The 15,724-nt window shown below is 42.9% G+C and overlaps 1 protein-coding gene across 1 annotated transcript; it reads left to right on the top strand.

The window, feature by feature from the left end:
- The first annotated feature begins 346 nt into the window (after positions 1-346).
- On the top strand, positions 347-1,996 carry LOC110793129 (scopoletin glucosyltransferase). Its single transcript, XM_021997971.2, has one exon. It carries the CDS (start codon positions 395-397, stop codon positions 1,865-1,867), a length of 1,473 nt encoding a protein of 490 aa, XP_021853663.1. The 5' UTR covers positions 347-394; the 3' UTR covers positions 1,868-1,996.
- The last annotated feature ends 13,728 nt before the right edge of the window (positions 1,997-15,724 follow it).

Consider the following 15,724-nt stretch of genomic DNA (forward strand, 5'->3'; position numbering starts at 1 on the left):
CATGTGACCCCATTTAAACTCCCTTTATATCCGCCACTAATTGTGTGTATAAATTAAACGGGCGTGCGAGCAGCTTGGTGGTAATTTATGATCTGATGAAATAATAATGCAGCCCCAATTAATGATCTCCACCTAGAAGCCTCAGGCTGCATTATTATTTCACGTGATCATAAATTGTATATGTCCCATACTTATTTTTGTCAATTAAAGAATCAAATATTTAGTTGTATTATTTAATAATAATAAGTTTGGGGGCCGGACAAATATTAAATATAGTGAGGTTAGCAGTGACATAAAAGAATTGACAACTCACTAGTCACTAGCTAGAGTTGTATAAAAGCTAGTATTAATCTAGCTAATCTTGTTCATCATTCACAAAAACAATAGCTTAAAAATGAGTGCCGAACCAAAAAGGCTGCATGTAGTGTTCTTCCCTCTTATGGCTGCTGGCCATATGATCCCAATCATAGACATCGCCAAGCTGTTTGCATCCCACCATGTTAAGACCACCATTGTTACAACCCCTCTCAATGCACCAACTTTAACCAAAGCACTTAACACCACCACGACTACAACTACAACTACAACAATCAATGTTGAAGTCATCCCTTTTCCTCATTCCAACGAAGCTGACGGAATTCCTCAAGGAATCGAAAACTTCCACAAGTTTAATTCCAATGCAATGGCATTCAATTTTCTCAAAGCTACCACGTTGCTACAACAATCACTCGAACAAATCTTGGAGAAACACAAACCTGATTGCCTCGTTGCCGATGTACTCTTAACTTTCGCTACCGACGTTGCGGCTAAGTTCAACATACCAAGGTTAGTATTCCTTCCAGCTAACTGCTTCTCACAATGTGTTACACATTCCTTGATCAAATACCAGCCGTTCAAAACCGTCTCATCGGACAACGAGGAGTTTCTCATCCCTCACCTTCCTCATGAGGTAAAGCTTATGAAATCTCAACTACCAAAAATGATGAGGGGGGATTTAGATATGGATATTGTTAATACAAAATGGATGGAAATATTTGTTCAAGCTATGGAGACCGAGTCCAAGAGTTATGGGGTTATTTTCAATAGCTTTTACGAGCTAGAGCCTCAATATGCTGATTATTATAGAAACGTTATTGGTAGGAAGGCGTGGAGTATTGGTCCTGTTTCATTATGTAACCGCGAAAATGAAGCTAAGTTTCAACGAGGGGAGGATTCTTGTATTGATGAGCATGAATGCTTGAATTGGCTTAACTCCAAAAACCCTAACTCTGTTGTTTATATTTGCTTTGGTAGTTTAGCTCAAGTTTCGAACTCACAACTTGAAGAAATTGCGATGGGTCTAGAAGCTTCTGAGCAAGACTTCATATGGGTGTTGAGTAGTAGTGAAAAGGATGACAAAATTGAAGAATTTGAGAAGAGGGTACAAGGAAAAGGACTAATAATAAGGGGATGGGCACCTCAAGTGCTGATATTAGACCACCAAGCGATAGGTGCATTCGTGACTCATTGTGGGTGGAACTCCACTCTAGAAGGCTTATCGTGTGGGGTTCCTATGGTCACTTGGCCGGTATTCGCTGAGCACTTTTATATTGAGAAGTTGGTGACTCAAGTTTTGGAGACTGGAGTTGGTGTTGGAGCTAAGGAATGGAATAGAATGGTGGAGGGTATCAAATGGGAACATATTAGAGATGCTATAAGAAAAGTTATGGTGGGTGAAGAAGCTTTGGAGTTAAGAAGTAAGGCAAAGAAGATGAAAGATTTAGCAAGGAAGGCTGTTGAAGTTGGTGGTTCATCTTATTGTGATTTGAGTTCCTTGATACAAGAATTGAGCTCTTATAATAATGCTACTACTTATGTTAGAGATTAATTAGACTATTTCCGACCCTTTCTCTTCGTTTTAATTCAGTTGTTATCTCAAAAATTCAATAAATTTTCATCATATGGGCGGAGTTCGTCATTGTTCGTTAGACTCCCTATGATGGAATTAGTTTTATTATGTTTGGTTTGTCGTCCACTCATGGTAGATTTTTGTAGAATTAGTTCGTTGGTAAAGTTTTATGCGGTATCGCGACAAATATCAATTTTTCGAGTACATTTAGATGAATCAAATGGAAATCATCCTCGCGGCTACAACAAATCGTTAGACCCTCTCTCTGAAAAGGCTGCATGTTCCAGCGTTATATACGGGAGACGTTCTACAATGCAAGATCTATTCAACGACCGTAGTTAATTTTGATGAAGGATATTTTATTTAATTTGTCATGTATTTGTTAGATCTATATTTCTCTTGTATATGTCGTATGACTCTTTATTAATGAATTAATTTTTTCTTTCCAAAAAAAAAAATGTTAGAGATTAATTAATTAATTAGCTTTGGTTTAGATTATGGGATAATTATATTGTTTACAAGTACTAATATGCCTTTAATAGACCAATCACTCGATCGATCACTTGTAATCTCTTTGTCAAGTACGTCCGCCACTCTTTTTTAGTTGAATTAATCTTTGGAGTTTCACGCTTATTAAATCCAAATCCACAGCTTAATTTGGCTGTTAATATATGTTTTAATATAAAGACTATTAACTTGTAACATAATATGAAGTGTTTGGGCTCCCAATTGATATTCAATTGGGCCACTAAGTCCAAAGCCCAATGGCTCTAAACAACAGCATCAAACCTACCACAATGGCTATTCAGCCATCCATTAAGGCCCAAGGCCCAATAGCAATAAATAACCTATGGGCATTTATTATGCAAACACTATAAATAGGCCGCCAAGGCTCACACCTCAAGGTACGTCCAATTTATCGCCTTAAGACTACTCTTCTAGAAAACTTCTCTCTATAATCCGAGCATCGTTCTTACTTAGGCATCGGAGGGGCTTTCCTCGGAAACACCCCTGAGGCTAGTGACTTTACTCTTGTGCAGGTGAATTCGGACTCGACTCATTCAAGCAAGCAAGATTTTCAACACATACGAAAGGGCCTTCATTCGAAGCCCATTGTTTCCACCTTTACAACACCGGAACAATTTGGCGCCGTCTGTGGGGAAGAACACTTCAAAGCCTTTGAAAGACATTAACCACCTCTTTCTGCAAAATGGTTAATGATGCTGTCAACAACAATGATGACGATATGATAGTGCGGTCAGATTCAGAATCTGATGAAGAAGGGCACCCTCAATCAGTGGCGAGGTCACAGCCAAGCAGAGCTACGACCGCCACGAACGCAGGACCTCCGATTCCAACTAGGGAAGAACTCACTGCGGCCATGACCATCATGCAAAACTTCCTCTTCAACGAGAAACAGCAAGGATTGGCAAAGGACCGCAGAGAGGAGAGGAGGACTAGGCGACGGCTGAACGAGCCACCCAGTGTAGAGGTGTCCAGACCCGAACGAGAGCTCCCTCCCTTGACAGGAACACACCTTACGTCGAGATGGATGGAAAGCACGTGGGACACCCAAAAAAGAGCACAACAACAGCCAGATTGGTTTGCAAGACCAACGCCTACTCCAACAGCTCTCCAAAGCGAATCGACTACTCGTAACACTCGGATCCGAAGCTCGGTACTCAGCAGGTTGAGGCCCTCGGTCCATTCAAGGTTAAGACCTTCGATCCATTCGAGACTCGGGGTAGGCGAATCAAGTAGATCTGGCGAACGACCCGAGGTCAGTAGGCGAGAAAGAAGAAGAGACAGGAGGCATGATCGAACCCCTAGCCCCCATCGTACGCCCGAGCGTTCTAATCACAGAACCTCGGCAAACGAAGGCATCAGGGCTAGACTCGGGAAAAGAATCATGACTCCCACGTCATCCCCTTTCTCGGACGAGCTGATCATGGAAGAAATCCCTAAGGTGAGGCTGCCAGCACACCTGACATATAGCGGAACCACAGATCCGAGGGATCACATTATCTCCTACGAGCAACAAATGTTCTTGAGCCCCTACTCCGAGGCATGTTGGTGCAAATATTTCCCAACCACGCTAACCGGAGTGGCGGGAGAGTGGTTTAGATCGCTGCCGAAGGGATCGATCAAAAGCTGGAAGAAGTTGAAAAAGAGATTCTGCACGCAGTTCGTGAGCAACAATCGCCCCGAACGAACCACCGCAGAATTAACCTCAATCCAACAAGAAAGAGACGAAAGTCTAAGAGAATTCATGGCCAGGTTCATGAAGGAATCAACAAACATACCAAACTTGCAGCCAGACGTGGCCATTTTCGCTTTTAAGCACGCGCTCCAGGAAGGGAAATTCCGTGACAAACTTTCAATGAAAAACCCCTCCAAAATAGCCGACGTACTCCAAATGGCTGATGCATTCATCAGAACCGAAGAGTTCAACAAAGCTGCTGCAAGGTTGAAAGGATCGTCGGATCCGAGAGATACAAAAAATGTCCAGAGCAAGCCCGAGGGCAGCTCAAGAAAAGGGAAGGAGAAGGTAGGAGTTAGAGATATGAGCCCGAAGAAAGACGGGAGAAGGGGTGAACTTCAACCCAAATACGCTAACTACACTCCACTAGCTCTGCCCCGAAAGGAAATCTTTAGCCTCAACAGAAATGATGAGAAGTGGAAGCTACCAGGGAAGCTCAAGTCCAACCCAGCTCGGAGAAACAAGAACAAATGGTGCGAGTTTCACGATGACTTCGGTCACCACACTGAAGAATGCAACTCACTGAAAGACAACATTGAGGACCTCGTTCGCCGAGGTTACCTGAAGCAATACTTGTTAGACCGAAGGGAGGAAAAAGAAAAGGCCGCAAGCGGCAAACAACACGAGCAATCCCAGAAAAGGGTTTACGAAGCAACAGGGCACAAGAAGAATGACATCCTAGTGGTGTTCGGGGGACAGAGGTCTGGCCAGGCCAGCAAGAAACACCTAAGAGCTCTCTCCCATCGAGTCAACTTCAGCGCAGTGGGAGATAACCAACCACACCCCCCAAACATGACCTTCACTGCCGATGATTGCTTCGGGGTCCAGTACAAACATGACGATCCTTTGGTCATTTCCATGGACCTCAATAACCACAACGTACACCGAGTGTTGGTCGACGGAGGAAGTGCCGTCAACATCATCTTCAGAAATTGCTTCGAGCAACTGATCCTCGAGGAGTGAGAGGAAGCATTGACGAAAGTAAGCTACCCCCTGATCGGATTCAACGGATCCGCAACTATTCCTCGCGGAAAGTTCACCCTGCCAGTCACAGTGGGCGAAGGTCAAGCAGCAAAAACCCTCCGAGACGAATTCTTAGTGATGGATTGTGACTCAGTATACAACGTAATCATGGGAAGAACCATGATTCACAAGATGCAAGCAGTCCCATCCACGTACCATCAGCTGATGATATACGTCTCGGACGCAGGATTCACCGAACGAATTAGAGGTGATCAAGAGGTTGCAAGAAGAACCTGCCACACCGCCATCCGAAAGCCTAAATTAGGAGACGGTTCCGAAGCTGAGGGAGAAAAGAAAGATGCTCCAGGAGAGGAGAACGAGGCAAAGAGGAGAAAAGCAGGCACGAGCAGCTTATCTCCCGCGGAGGTTGACGCCCGCCCCGAAACCCTATCTCCCGAGCCAGATCAAGAAATGGAGGATATCTTCCTCGAAGAGGATTCGGACAGGAGCATCCGAATAGGCAAGGGCCTAAGCTCGGGGCACCGAATCGATTTGATCCAACTGCTCAGGGATCACAAAGACATTTTTGCATGGTCAGCAGCAGATATGCCAGGGATAAATCCAAAGTTGATTTGTCACAAGATGGACGTCAACGCTAAAGCTCGGCCGATCAAACAGAAGAAGAGGAATTACTCCTCGGAGAAAAACAAAGCCATCGCCGAAGAGGTGAAAAAGTTGCAGGAAGCTGGATTCATCGAGCCATGCATGTACCCAAAATGGTTGGCCAACGTGGTGATGGTCAAGAAAGCAAACGGCTCTTGGCGAATGTGCATGGATTTCACAGATCTGAACCGAGCCTGCCCCAAAGACTGCTATCCCCTGCCGAGGATAGACCAATTGGTCGACTCTACCAGCGGCCATGCACTGCTCAGCTTCATGGATGCCTTCTCAGGTTACCATCAAGTGTTCATGCACCCCGACGACAGGGCGAAGACAGCATTCATCACGAGTGCAGGAGTGTTCAACTACAAAATGATGCCCTTCGGCTTGAAAAATGCCGGCGCTACCTATCAGAGGCTAGTTGATCATGTCTTCGCCGACCAGAAAGGGAGGAACGTCGAGGTCTATGTGGATAACTCCATCGTAAAAAGCATCAAGGAGGAAGACCATGTCAAGGACTTGGCCGAGACCTTCGGAAATCTGAGGAAATACAGCATGAAGCTGAACCCGAAAAAATGTGTCTTCGGGGTGAAGTCAGGGAAGTTCCTCGGATTCATGGTGAGCGAAAGAGGAATCGATGCGAACCCGGACAAAGTCCAAGCAGCATTGGATCTACCCGAGCCGAGGACCAAGAGAGACGTGCATAGGCTAACCGGCAGGTTAGCCGCACTAACAAGGTTCATATCAAAAGCCTCGGACAAGGGAGCCCCTTTCTTCAAAGCGCTAAAACCAAAGAGCCTCCCCGGGGGAGAAGCAGAACCAATCAAGAAAAAGGGGGTCCCGAGGAAAGTGGACCCCGAGCTGATATGGGAGCAAGAGCAAAAAGAGGCTTTTCAACAGCTCAGAGCCCACCTAGCCCAACTGCCGACACTGGCCAGACCAAAGGAAGGGGAAACCCTATACCTATATGTCGCAGTCAGCCCTGGAACCGTCAGTGCAGTGCTTCTTCGGGAAGAAGAGAAGAAGCAACATCCGATCTACTTCACTAGCCGAACACTCACAGGGGCCGAAACTCGGTACCCACTCATCGAGAAAGTTGCATATGCAGTGGTGGTATCTGCACGAAAACTGAGGCCATACTTCGACTCCCATCAGATCACAGTACTGACCGACCAATCACTCGAGAAAGTACTCGACAAAATAGAGAGGTCAGGAAGATTGGCTGCCTGGGCCTTCGAGCTATCAGAGTTCGGCATCAAATATCAGCCGAGGACAGCAATCAAGGCACAAGCATTGGCAGACTTCTTGGCCGAGTGCTCATACCAAGAAATGCTGGATGATACGAAAAGCACTTGGGAGGTCTTCACTGACGGATCTTCCACAGTAAACGGCTCAGGAGCAGGAGTTGTATTATTCCCCCCAACAGGGAAAAGCATAGAGTATGCATTGAAGTTCGGATTCAAAGCAACTAACAACGAGGCCGAATATGAGGCCGCAATCGCAGGGATAGAGCTTTGCTTATCCTTGGAGGCCGAGCATGTTTGTCTCAAAACTGATTCCCAGCTTATAGCCAACCAGATCCGAGGGGAGTATGAGGCCAAGTGGCCCAGCATGACAGCTTACTTAGCGAAAATTAAATCCTTAACGTCAAAGTTAAGATCCTTTGAAGTCATCCTCATTCCCCGAGTACAAAACACGCAAGCTGACGCACTGTCAAAACTCGCAAGCTCAACACTCATCGACCTAAACAGGTCGGTCCACGTGGAGGTTCACCAAGAGAGAAGTTTCCACCCCCCACAGTATGCAGTTTACGTACCGAACCTAGCTGGATGGACGCAGTAATTGTATACAAAGAAAGGGGAGAACTTCCCGAAGATAAGCTACAGGCGAGAAAGCTGAAGAGATTCAACAAGTGGTTCATCATCGACGCCGAAGGAGAGCTCATGAGGAAATCATTCTCCGCTCCACTGCTAAGATGTGTGGGTCCAACCGACGCTGACTATATCCTAAGGGAAATCCACCTCGGAATATGCGGAAACCACATCGGAGGCAGGACATTGGCACACAAAGCCCTTCGGGCCGGATACTGGTGGCCCACTATGGTTTCCGAAGCAAAGCAGATGGCAAGGAAATGCGAGAAATGCCAAAAGTTCGCACCAGCTATCCATCAACCAGCTCAAACTCTACAACCAACACTATATCCCTTACCATTCGCACAGTGGGGGTTAGACATCATTGGTCCCTTCCCCTCAGCTACGAACCAGAAGAAGTGGCTGATTGTAGGAGTCGACTATTTTAGCAAATGGATCGAAGCCGAAGCTGTCTCCTCCATCACCGAACCTCAGGTCCGCAAGTTCATATGGCAGAACATCATCACAAGGTTCGGCATACCAAGACTAATGGTCTTCGACCACGGGAAACAGTTCGACAACACCCCGCTGCAAAAATGGTGCAAACAATTCGGCATACACCTAGCTTACTCGGCAGTTTGCCACCCACAAAGCAACGGGCAAGCTGAAGCTGCAAACAAACTCATCCTCAACGCACTCAAGAAAAGAGTCGAGGATGACAAAAACAAGTGGTTAGAAGAGCTACCCGGAACGTTATGGTCCCTTCGGACCACCGAGAAAGAAGCTACTGGGCAAACACCGTTCCACCTAGTATACGGATCCGAGGCTGTCATCCCTGTGGAAATCGGAACAGAAAGCTTGAGGATCCAGGCATACAACAGATATGATGGACTCCAAGGAGAAAGCAACGATCAACTTCTGTCTGAAGCTCTCGACCTACTAGATGAAACTCGGAACGATGCAAGGACACTCAACGCAGCTTATTTGCAGAGGGTCAACAAGCATTACAATCGAAGAGTCAACGCCAGACCCCTAAAAGTCGGCGATCTAGTACTCAGAAACGCCACCTCGGTTCAGAAAGGACGGATCCATGGCAAACTCTCAGCCACCTGGGAAGGACCATACATCATCCATTCTGAAAAAAGGCCAGGCACTTTTATGCTGAAACAGTTAGATGGAACAATCTTGAAGAACCATTGGAATACCGATGTTCTTAAGAAATATTTTGTATGACCTCTCTGTAAGCCAAGTAAGTTGTTTAATGAGAAGAGGAAAGCCTTTTGTGGCACCATGCGTTTCATTAAACCTATCTCTATATTTTAAAATTCATTGTCCTTTTATATGCATGCTGCCTCGGATCTGATCAATCCGAGACTAAAAACAGGTTGACTTTGCCCATTCCTTGATAAAATGCAGGAAATGACCAAATCACGCACTTCGGGGCATCGTCCAGAATCCTCGGATTCGCGATACCTCGATAAAACTTGTTCCGAACCGTTAAACCCGCTACGTTAATCCGATCGTTAAGAACCCAAACCGTTAATAACTCGTGAGCTGGAACTCGAAATCCGATCCGATCCGATAGTATTCAACCCGAACCGTCTCGGAAATATTAACCCGATTAAGATCCGATACCTGATAACAAACCGTAATGCGGCATCCCGAACCGTTTCTAACTGAACCGAATGGACCCAAAAACCGTTAATGACCCGATTTGTTTCTATCTGAACTGTTTCAACCCGGACCGTTTACAACCCGAACTATTTCAACCCGTACCGTTTTCAACCCGAACCGTTTACAACTCAAACTGTTTCAACTCGGACCGTCTATTACTCGAACCGTTTACAACCCGTAACCCATTTATTAGAGTAATCAAATGTAGAATGTTATATTCGTTAATTCTTGACAACATTATAAAACTTATGAATTTGTATTATTTTATTAGTCTTGCACTCTTTTATTGACTCATATTCAACTGATTAATCAATTACTAAAATAAATTGATTTAATTCAATACGTTATAATCTTATTATAAGTTATAACCAAAGAACTAATCGAAAAAGTATGTTGAATTTGTTTGTCTCGTTTCGTTGTTGTTTAAACCAATATGAATATATGATAAACTTATTTACAAACTTTAGAAGTTCATTACGTATTAGTTCATCATTATCGATTATTAATTACTTCATTAGTAGTTATTAATTCATCAATAAATATTTCATGAATACGAAGTGATGTATTCTATTAGTCATTAGTTCATCGTTTTTTTTTTACGGTGAACTAATGACTAATAGAATACACGTCAAATACTATATACTCACTAACTCTACTGCTTTTGAGAGTGGGGGATAGCTCAGTTGGTTAGAGTTTCTCTCCCGGTTTCAGGTGATCCTAGGATCGATTCTCATCCCTGCCATTATGGCTCATTTGCACCACACACAAAAAAAAAAAACTAACTCTACTGCTTTTAAAATTTTAACACTTTTAAAATTTAGTTACCGACATTTTCTCTTAATTAAGACATCCATGTTATAATATAAACGTATAGAAAATCGTGATTTTAGTAATAACCCGATATCTATTACTATATTAAAAGAGACATCAGGAATGACACGTATAAATTTCTGGTGCGATTTTTTCTAGCCGAAAAGTTTAATTCTTTTTCATTTTTTTTCTCTTAAATTACTAATTAAAATTACTAAAACTGGGTACTACGGAATATTAAAGAAATATCGCATCGTTTTCATAATTAAAAAAGTTGACAATTCTTAATGCATTTAATTAATTCTTAATGCATTCAAATTTGTCATGATTTTTTTCCTTTTTTTCCCTCTTAAAATCCTTAAAATGGGTACAATTATTAATATTTGACTTGAAAATAAGATTATAGTGACCTTATATAAAGGTACTGTTTGAAAATTCTTATTGAACTTACATTGGTCATAATTACAATGTGATTAGATCGAATCGTGAATTTCCAATAAAAAATGAAAAAAAATATATAGAATCATGAACTTCCAAGAAAAAAGGAAAAGAGTATGGAGAATCGTAATCTATGATGCACGTTATAGAAATTACCTATTAAATAAAATATTTTAGAAATATTATATACATACAAAATAAAAATTATTAATATTTAGCCATAATTAAGATTTCAAAAACTTTATATAAATAATAGGTTGACAATTCTAATTGCACTTAAATTGGTCATAATTACAATAGATTTGATAAGAATCGTGAATTGCCAAAATAAAAAAAAAGTGTAATCGTGAGCTGCCAAACAAAAAAGGTGTAATCGTGAACTGCCAAACAAAAAAGGGAAACAACAATGGAGAATAGTAACCAAATATGCACCTAAGTTTACAGAAATTATAACAAAATTAAAAAAATCTTTGACAATTCATCTGAAAATTCTGCTACACGTATATAACTTCCAACTACATTCTTCAAATCAATGTCTGTCAGAAATATATTACATTATACTAAAACAGATACAAAAAATGACACATGTGACTTCTTGATGAAAAATTTACCCGCCAAAACTTTTTTAATTCATTTATTTGTTTCAATAACTTTGTATGGAAAAGATTCATTATATTTGACTAAAACTTAATCTTTTGAGAATCTATCAAAATCTTTTGTACTTCATAATAATGATAGGAACATGTTATAACTCGGCTAAACTCGTTACAATCTGACGTGCTCCAGCCCGAGCCGACCCAAGCCGACCCGACCCGACTATAATTCGACCCGATCTGGCCGACCCGATTATAACCCGACCCCATATGAATCTTACTCGACATGAATCCGACCCGGTACAACCTGACTAAACTTGTTTACAACCGACCCAATATGACCCGAACCGATATGAATCCGACCTTATATTAACCCGAACTAACATGAACCCGACTCGATATGAACCCGAACCAGAACCGAACCGTTATTTTTTTCAACTCGATCCCACCTGTGAGGGGGTCGAAAAAGCACGAGGCTAATGCGTGACCTCATCCCTCGTGGGTGTGACGATTCTTTTATTCAATCAAGTGTAATTGGATTTCCTGTGAGTATACACCCAATTGACTAGTAATATAGGAGTCGCCATTCAGTTTTTAACAACAATGAGAAAAACTGACAAAACCCGGTTATCGTGACATAAAGGGAGTGCAATTATGTTTGACCACGACGGCCGTAGGTTCCCTTGTGATCCCTGGTGTGGGGATCTCTCAACATACACCCGCAAGGTAGAGATTGAGGGTTCGGGGGACTGTAACTACCGAGAGGAGTACTTCGCTCGTCGATAACTCCAGAGGCAGGATATCCTTACTAGCTCAGCATAAATAATTGAAGGGACATGCGTTAACTATTAAACTAATCTGAATTGATTTTAGAAATATGCAACATATAATACTAATTCGATCGTGGTTATCTGATTTAAATAGCATTAAGGGACCTAGCATGATAATCCGATTTCCCAAAAATATCATATTTGTTAGGCGTGATAGAACAATCAGATTTAGTTAGTTTAACAGTTCATAAAAAGGGCGAGGAAAGCAGTTAAATCATCGAAAAGGGACGCATTACGACGCACCCTTGAGAGGTGCGTCACGGTTCTCAGAAAACTAACCACTTTGACTTTGCTATTTCTCCTTTTTATTTAACGAATCTCAATTATGGGACAGGATACGTTCTGTTCGATTTATGGATCGATTGCGACAGAACGCGTGAACAGTTTCGCAGCGAGAGGCTTAGGCTAAGGGTTGGAGTCAATACTCAGAATATAATTGTGTGTTGTTGTGTTCCTTTCACGTCGAATTTAGGGGTCTATTTATAGGGGAGAGTTCGTGGAAAGATAGAATTGCAGAGTTCTAATCCACAAAGAATTAGGAAAAAACACGTACCCAGGTATTTTCAGCGCCCAGGCCTGGGCGCCGAAGATTTCGGCGCCCAGATCTGGGCGTTGAAAATAGGACCCATGCAATTTCAGCGCCCAGGGCTGGGCGTTGAAATTGATGTTTAGGCTGTTTTCTTAGTCAGATTCGGATTCCTGAAATCCGTAGTGTTTGAGACTTAATCGAGTCTTTTAGTGCGTATTAATTTTATGACGGAAAGCGTCTGAGCCCGTTACGAACTCTAGGCTCGTTAGGATTTTAATTAATACGTAACTCTTATTTCCGAATCATATTAGAAATAGGATTCTCGCAGTTTTCTATCTCATTTAGGATTTATGTTGGAGTGCAACACCTAATTCTGACAGGTTTCTATCTTTTATGACTTGCCACTTTTTGAAGCTACCCTTTACGGCAGTTACTATTTTTAGCAGGTTTCCATAAATAGCAGGTTTCGGGTGAAATGAAAAGGGGAATTGAGATTCGTTTATTTTATAGGAGATGCGTTGTCAAGTGGAGATTTACGTTCTCATCATCGAACCTTTCCCTTTCGGGAATGGGGACAAAAGTAGGTGTCTACAGTTAGCCCCCACTTTGACTGAGTCTTGGAATAAGACGATGGTCAAAGTATTAGACGGAGTGCGTCATACAAGCCATGGTGTATGTGACCTGTTTTGTGAGGGTCTTACGAGCCCCCGAGTGATAACATTTGACTTAAGGGTCATCACTTGAAGTGTCGACATATCCCTCACGTGTCATTGGGATTTGTCAACTGATAGTATAGAAACTTCCTCACTTTGTCATTGGAAGGATCTAAAGGTGCGTAGAAACTCCCTCACTTTGTCATTGGGAGTAGCTACAGAGTTTTTCGAAATCAAAGCTGTAAAGTGTAATTGGGCCTGGCTAAGCCCAATCACGAGGTAAAAAATGTTTGTAAAGATACTCATTTTCAGGGCTAGCTAAATGAGAAAACCCCCTTGTTTTTATAGGACGTAAAACGAAGGAAAATCCAGTACCCTTGTTTTTATAGGACGTAAAACGAAGGAAAATCCAGCACCCTTGTTTTTATAGGACGTAAAACGAAGGAAAATCCAGCAAAAGTTATCGCTGCAACAACTAAGGACCTGCGCGGTTTAATGGCGCAGACCCTGCCGGCTAAAGATGGTGAGCCTGTCCGCTAAGGGTGGACACCCCGTCCGATAGAAGTGGACGAATCTGTTTTTGAAATTTGAAAATAAGGACCTACGCGGTTTGTGACGTAGACCCCGCCAGCTAAAGATGGCGAACCTTGTCCGCTAAGGGTGGACACCCCGTCCGATTGAAGTGGACGAATCTATTTTGAAATTTGTTTTGCTTTTTTGAAAATAAGGACCTACGCGGTTTGTGACGTAGACCCCGCCGGCTGAAGATGGCGAGCCTGTTTTAATTTTGAAGACTTTATTTTTTCGAAAACTGAGGACCTGCGCGGCTAGTGACGCAGACCCCGCCCGCTGAAGGTGGGCGAGCCCTGTCCGCTAAGGGTGGACATCAGAATTCGTTTTTTCTTGATTTAGAACTCGCGTGGTTCGTGACGTGATCTTGCCTGATCGAGGTGGGCAAGTCTCTTTTTCGTTCATTGTGATTTCTTTTGAGATTTTCTTTTTATTCATTCTTGTAAGAGCGAATTCTTTCGAGGGATGCTCGGATTTAGTTGCAACCTGAATGTGGGTTGACAACGTGCTTAGACGGACCATTGTCTTGTGGTCATCATCTTTCATGGTTTTGAGCTAGTCTTTTCGGCTCAATTTTGCCACTACTGGGGTCCTTGATTAGGGGACTATGTATAAGTATCAACGGCGACCTTTGTCTTGAGGTCGTAAACCGGTTTTATCTTTTGAGACATCCAAACACGGGACTTCGTACAGCGTAGTTTGGGAATATTGTTTTTAACTTTGCATAATATATTTTCACTCGAGCCCCCAAGCACTCGTGCTTGACGGTCATTTCTTGTCAAAGAGGTTCCTTGGGGATACGCATTCTGTAATGTCCTTGATCGTGTTTGGGATTGTGCTCGTAAGTGCGAGCGACCTTTGTAGTGGTGTGCTACCCTTGACAAAGTCATGAGGTGCGACTTTCAGTAAGGAAATCGGAAATTTTCGAGTCTAATGGATGCGGCAGGGCCCAATAGAAGTTAGGGCCTTTTTTGAGCCTGGGTTCATTTTCGGCGCCCAGGCCTGGGCGTTGAAATAATTCACGCCCAGGTGGGGCGTTGAAAGTGTTGTTTGGGCTGGTCTTTTGATGACACAGTCGGCCTCTTGTTCATTCGTTTATTTCACTTGGAAGTTCTATGTATTCTCTTCTCTTTTGTTTTTTCTTTATTTTTAGAACGTGATGATTTTCTTGAGAAGCCGTAGCCGATTGGTGGACTACGGTGCTTGTTGCTTTGGGGCGATTATTTTAAGGAACTGTTGCTCTTAAGGCGTACAGTTATTGCGATAGTTGGGCGAGTCTATATGGCCCGAGGAACATACCTTGAGGCGTAAGACTTTGACCGCTCTTGTTGTTGTATATTTTTCCTTTTGAACGCGTTCGTGAATGTTCGATACTTAGAATAATGATATGTATGTGCGAACGAGCGTTCATAGAATGGCCGTTGTGTGCGGTCCATTAATCAGTTTGCTTGAATCATTTTTTTTTGAACAATGACTGATTTTGAATAGTTTGCTTAGAAGCTTGATAGGGGTCAGGCCCATTCATGAAGTGGGTTCAAACGTCGTGCCCTTTCGATTGTCCAAACATTTGCTTCGAGATTTTTTTTATTTCGCTATGGTTGTTTCGTAGCTTGGAGCCCCCAAGTATGCATGTTGGGATGCTTCCTTTTGGCGTACGATTTTTGTAGGTTCTTTCGAAAAAGATGCCTTGGGGTTCCGCTCGTGTAGGTGCGAGCTATCCCTTTCGGGGTAGGTAATGTTTTGCTACCTTTAATCCTTAATGCAGAAGTCGTGTGGCTTGCATTTGGGCGATAAGTAGTCTTTGCCTCTTTTACACGTGCTCTTGGTCGTGCCTACATTAGTGCAATATGCCTTACTCTTTTTTAGACTTGCACCGTGAGATGGTTGAACTTATGGTGCGACGTAGGCTTGTGTGGCCTAACAGCGTGTCTTAGAACATTCCTCCAGGTGTTGGGATATCATTATTATTGGAGTACTTTATCACGCCTCGTTCAGGTGTTCGAACA

Source organism: Spinacia oleracea, chromosome 6 (assembly GCF_020520425.1).
Source record: "Spinacia oleracea cultivar Varoflay chromosome 6, BTI_SOV_V1, whole genome shotgun sequence".
NCBI lineage: Eukaryota > Viridiplantae > Streptophyta > Magnoliopsida > Caryophyllales > Amaranthaceae > Spinacia > Spinacia oleracea.